At 49.6% G+C, this 5,000-nt stretch overlaps 1 protein-coding gene across 1 annotated transcript in view; it reads right to left on the bottom strand.

The window, feature by feature from the left end:
- mmrn2a (multimerin 2a) overlaps positions 1-4,915 on the bottom strand; it is a 10,852-nt gene extending 5,937 nt beyond the window's left edge. Inside the window, exons 1-5 of the mRNA XM_076140599.1 lie at positions 4,616-4,915; positions 2,011-2,133; positions 1,766-1,872; positions 1,397-1,492; positions 197-445 (exon numbers count right to left, since the gene is read on the bottom strand). Of these exons, the coding sequence (XP_075996714.1) occupies positions 197-445; positions 1,397-1,492; positions 1,766-1,872; positions 2,011-2,133; positions 4,616-4,839 (799 nt within the window). The 5' untranslated portion in view covers positions 4,840-4,915. The remainder of the gene's footprint in view (positions 1-196; positions 446-1,396; positions 1,493-1,765; positions 1,873-2,010; positions 2,134-4,615) is intronic.
- Between the last annotated feature and the right edge of the window lie 85 nt (positions 4,916-5,000).

Raw genomic sequence — 5,000 nt, 5'->3', positions numbered from 1 at the left:
GCTCACAGAACACATTTGTTGCCAAATGATGGATAAATGTAATCAATCACAGAACTACACAGCTGATTGTCCCACCCATGTTCTGAGAGGGACGTGATTGGTCGGTTGCTATCATGTGAGGTGAATGAGTCGGCCCGTAAGGCTTCAGGCTCCAGAACCTTCATGGAACAGGAAGTCAGGACGCACACAAACCTACCTGGAAGGTGTTGTTCCTGTGGTGGGGGGGCGTGTTCATACTTGTTGGCGGTGGGATGGGTGTTGTTGACCTGGTCTGGGTGCTGAGTGTGGTGGGTGTGGCCTATGTGCTGCTCTTCACGGGCGTTGCCTGTGGGCGTGGCGTGCCGGTTGTCTGAGTGGGCGGTGATGTGCAGCGTGCTGGCTGAGGCCTGGTGGTCGTTCTGGACCTGGTTGGGGTCGCGTCGCTGCTGGATCTGAGCCTGAGCGCCTGGAACACAGTGAGGACAGAGAACAGGTGAAGGTGCTGACCTCCATACGAGTCAGAACCCTGAATCCAGATCAGTTCATTGGTCTCTGACAAGAGGACTCGTGGCCTGACTCTGAGTCTGGCCTGTGCTGACTTTTGACTTGTTAAACAAAGACTGGGCCCCACCTGAGTTCCTGTTGTTGTCCTGCTGCTTCTCACAGGAAGTCAGTTGGAGGAGTGTGTGTGTGTGTGTGTGTGTGTGAGAGAGTCACTGCCTGTGTTTGTTTTTGTCGACTTCTTAAAGGTTAAAGGTTTATTTTGCTCCTGTAATATTCCATAAACATAAACTGGACTCTCTGCACTTTGTGTTTACTGGATAATGACTAGAGACGTAAACAACGTAGGAAAACTACGCACACACGTGTGAGTGAGCGAGTTTGGACCGCATTCTCCCAAAGGTTATTAAAGGTTCTAGAATAAGTTGCAGGAAGTTAAATTCATAGGGGGAAAAGATTTTACTGATGAAGGAGCTGAGCTCCACCTTTTCCTCTTAGGGAGCACCACACACACACACACACACACACACACACACACACACACACACACACAGGTGGGTGTGGTTGCAGTGTTGCTCTCACTTCACAGCTTCCTCACTTTGTTCAGGAGGAAGCAGGAATGAGTCAGAGCACTCTGACATTCACTGTGTGTGTGTGTGTGTGTGTGTGTGTGTGTGTGTGTGTGTGTGTGTTGGTCCTTGGTTTGAGTTCTTGCTCCACATTTCACCTGCTACTTTATTCAGAGAGTAGCTTAGCCTTTAAATGATGAGTAGCTTTTATAAAGTAGCTTCTACAGGACTGTTTTCATTGTGTTTACATGTGTACAGATGTGTCTGTGTGTGTGTGTGTGTGTGTGTGTGTGTGTGTGTGTGTGTGTGTGTGTTCTAACAGAGATCTTATTGATTCAAACACACACCTGATGATGGTGGGGTCAATCCTGGAATGCGGCGTTCACCTGCTTCAGTTCCTCCAATCAGAGAGGAGCTGTCAGGGTCCATGTGAGCGTCAGTCACTAATATGAGACAGAAGCAAACGAGGCGTCAGTCACTAATATGAGACAGAAGCAAACGAGGCGTCAGTCACTAATATGAGACAGAAGCAAACGAGGCGTCAGTCACTAATATGAGACAGAAGCAAACGAGGCGTCAGTCACTAATATGAGACAGAAGCAAACAAGGCGTCAGTCACTAATATGAGACAGAAGCAAACGAGGCGGCTGAAGTTAAACTGGAGGAGCTCATGCTAGCATGACCGTTGCCATGGCAGCAGTGTGACCCTGACCGACCTGAGTCCTCACAGTTGTGTCCCCCATGACCTGGACAGCAACGCCACAGCAGAGCAGTGAGGATCCTCTGCTGCTCCCTGTACACAGGACGAGTGGACAGCTTGTACCTGCACACACACACACACACACACACACACACACACACTCTTAAATGGGGTATTTAATGTTTCTATAAATATTGATCTCCCAACATAATTCTTGATGAACACTTATTGATCCTTGTTGAAGCAGACGGAGGTACTAACAGGACCAGCTGACAGTCCGGCGTGCCGCTGGGACACAGACTCTGAGACTTGATGGTGTGCTCCTCTGTTCCATGGGCCACTGCCATGGAAACCAAACGCCTGTGCACAAACGTACACCAGTTCCTGTGGGACAAGCACACACACACACACACACACACACACATCCTGTCAGAATCTCGAACTGCTGCTGACTCCAAATGTGCTTGTTTGCATTTTGTAGGCACCTCCTTCCTGTTTGTATTCAGAGGTCAGAGGTCAGATATTGTGTCCTTTCCTCACAGCCTCTGACCACACACACATTATTAAACAACCACAAAACCATTCTGCACACAGAATGCAAGTAAAGGGACATCCTCTCCTCACAGAGACGTCCTCTCCTCACAGAGATGTCCTCTCCTCACAGAGACGTCCTCTCCTCACAGAGATGTCCTCTCCTCACAGAGACGTCCTCTCCCTACAGAGACGTCCTCTCCTCACAGAGACGTCCTCTCCTCACAGAGACGTCCTCTCCTCACAGAGACGTCCTCTCCTCACAGAGACGTCCTCTCCTCACAGAGACGTCCTCTCCTCACAGAGACGTCCTCTCCCTACAGAGACGTCCTCTCCTCACAGAGACGTCCTCTCCCTACAGAGACGTCCTCTCCTCACAGAGACGTCCTCTCCTCACAGAGTTGCCTCTCCTCACAGAGACGTCCTCTCCTCACAGAGACGTCCTCTCCTCACAGAGACGTCCTCTCCTCACAGAGACGTCCTCTCCTCACAGAGACGTCCTCTCCTCACAGAGACGTCCTCTCCCTACAGGTTTTGTTTACAGACACAAACCTATAGGTCTGTCTTTATCAGGACTCTCTACATTTATATTTTAGTGCTGTAGATTTCTGTTGAACACGTTTGACTCCATGTTTTCCCCTCACACACACACACATACACACACACATACACACACACGCACACAGACTCCAGCGTTGGCGTTTGTGTTTGTGTTGGACTGTTTGTCTCATGACTCTGCGTCTCTGTTGACGTTGGCGGGCTCAGACACAAACACGTATGTGAGCTGCTAACATGTCACACACAAACACGTATGTGAGCTGCTAACATGTCAGACACAAACACGTATGTGAGCTGCTAACATGTCTGACACAAACACGTATGTGAGCTGCTAACATGTCTGACACAAACACGTATGTGAGCTGCTAACATGTCTGACACAAACACGTATGTGAGCTGCTAACATGTCAGACACAAACACGTATGTGAGCTGCTAACATGTCAGACACAAACACGTATGTGAGCTGCTAACATGTCTGACACAAACACGTATGTGAGCTGCTAACATGTCTGACACAAACCCGACTCCACAGTGACCTCAGGTCAGGAAGTATGACATCATGCTTACTTTGATCTGAAGAATAATGAAACCTCTGATCTGAACTCTGTGAGTCAGGAGACAGGAAGTGGGCTTCTTCACAGCGGGCAGGGAGGAAAACAAACATGAAACCCTCTGAGCTAAAGCAGCTGAAGCATGGGTTGATTGATAAGTAGTGAACCTGAAGTCTGTATGAGAACATTTAGGCCACATTATGACCCTGAGGTCTGAACTCTGTTCCTCTGTGTGCTCTCATTGTGTAGATGGTCTCATTGTGTAGATGGTCTCATTGTGTAGATGGTCTCATTGTGTAGATGGTCTCATTGTGTAGATGGTCTCATTGTGTAGATGGTCTCATTGTGTAGATGGTCTCATTGTGTAGATGTCTGTCGTGTGTGTGTCGGAGCTCTGAGCAGCCGGAGGTGCAGATGACTGCAGAGAACCAAACAGTCACATGATGGAGCTGAACTCTGACGTGTAGACGCTCCAGTCCAGCCCGTCTGTGGCAAAGAACTAAAGGTCCTCTAATGAATCTGACATTAGGATCAAAGATGTTGAATAGATTAAATATGTATCATGTTTGTTCATGTGTTTGTTAGAATGATGAAGAATGAAAGAAGAGATCTTAAGAAGAAACTGATCCAGATCTGACTGATCCAGATCAGCTGTGCGGTCCTCAGTCTCTGCTGCCATCTAGTGGTAGCCTGGTGTAAACACAGGGGCATCAGTCTGAATGGTCGTCTATGGGCCTAAGAATGTTTCAACATTTAATAACTTTAAAACTTTGATCCAGATCCTGAGACTCAAACAAGATGTATTCAAACCTTGAGTTGTCGTACCAACACACACACACACACACACACACACACACAGACCTGTAATCTGCTGCTCTGACCTGCATGTCTGCTCACAGACACACCAACAGCTGAGGATCAATAAGCTGATGGATTGATCTGAACTGAAGCTCTGCTGGTTCAGATCTTCTGTTCTTCACGTGTGTCTCTCCACCTCTAACTCACTAACTGACCTCTGACCTCTGACCTCCCACCCTCCAGCATGTAGCCCCCTACATATAAGAGGGGGGGGCGAGGTAATGAGCCTAAAGGTTAGGAGACGAATGGACACATGTAACCCTGTGTGTGTGTGTGTGTGTGTGTGTGTATAACCTCTCACTTGGCTCTCTCGTCTCTTTTCCACTTCAACCACCTGTCTGTCTGCCTGTCTCTCTGTCAGACTCACCCGGTGCGTGCGGGGTGGGTCCCTCCCTCTCCAGGTGGGGCGCTGTCTCCTGGGTGAAGCCTCTGCAGCCCCACTGATCCTCCTGCTCCCAGCTGGTCCCAGTCCCGGTCCCGGTCCCGGTCCTGGTCCTGGTCCTCCTCCCCCCCGGGGTCTCGGGCTCTGACCTCACAGTGAGCACTGACCAGTAAGCCCAGCAGCAGCAGCAGCAGCTCTCCCACCGCCATCGTGTGTGTCCTCACTCTCTGCAGGCTCAAACCCACACCAGCTGCTCTTAAACAGCTGGAGGAGAAGCCACGCCCACAGACCAAGCCCCGCCCCCTCCTTCCTGTGCTGCTAATGTGTCTCTGTGTCCGTTTATGTCTTTGCCCCCTCCTGTCTCTCTCTC

This window comes from Genypterus blacodes, unplaced genomic scaffold (genome assembly GCF_046128005.1).
Source record: "Genypterus blacodes isolate CSIRO-AG114 ecotype Tasmania unplaced genomic scaffold, CSIRO-AGI_Gbla_v1 ptg000713l_1, whole genome shotgun sequence".
Taxonomy (NCBI): Eukaryota; Metazoa; Chordata; class Actinopteri; order Ophidiiformes; family Ophidiidae; genus Genypterus; species Genypterus blacodes.
Note: the sequence above shows the minus strand (reverse complement) of the source record. Positions and strands in the feature narration are given on the sequence as shown.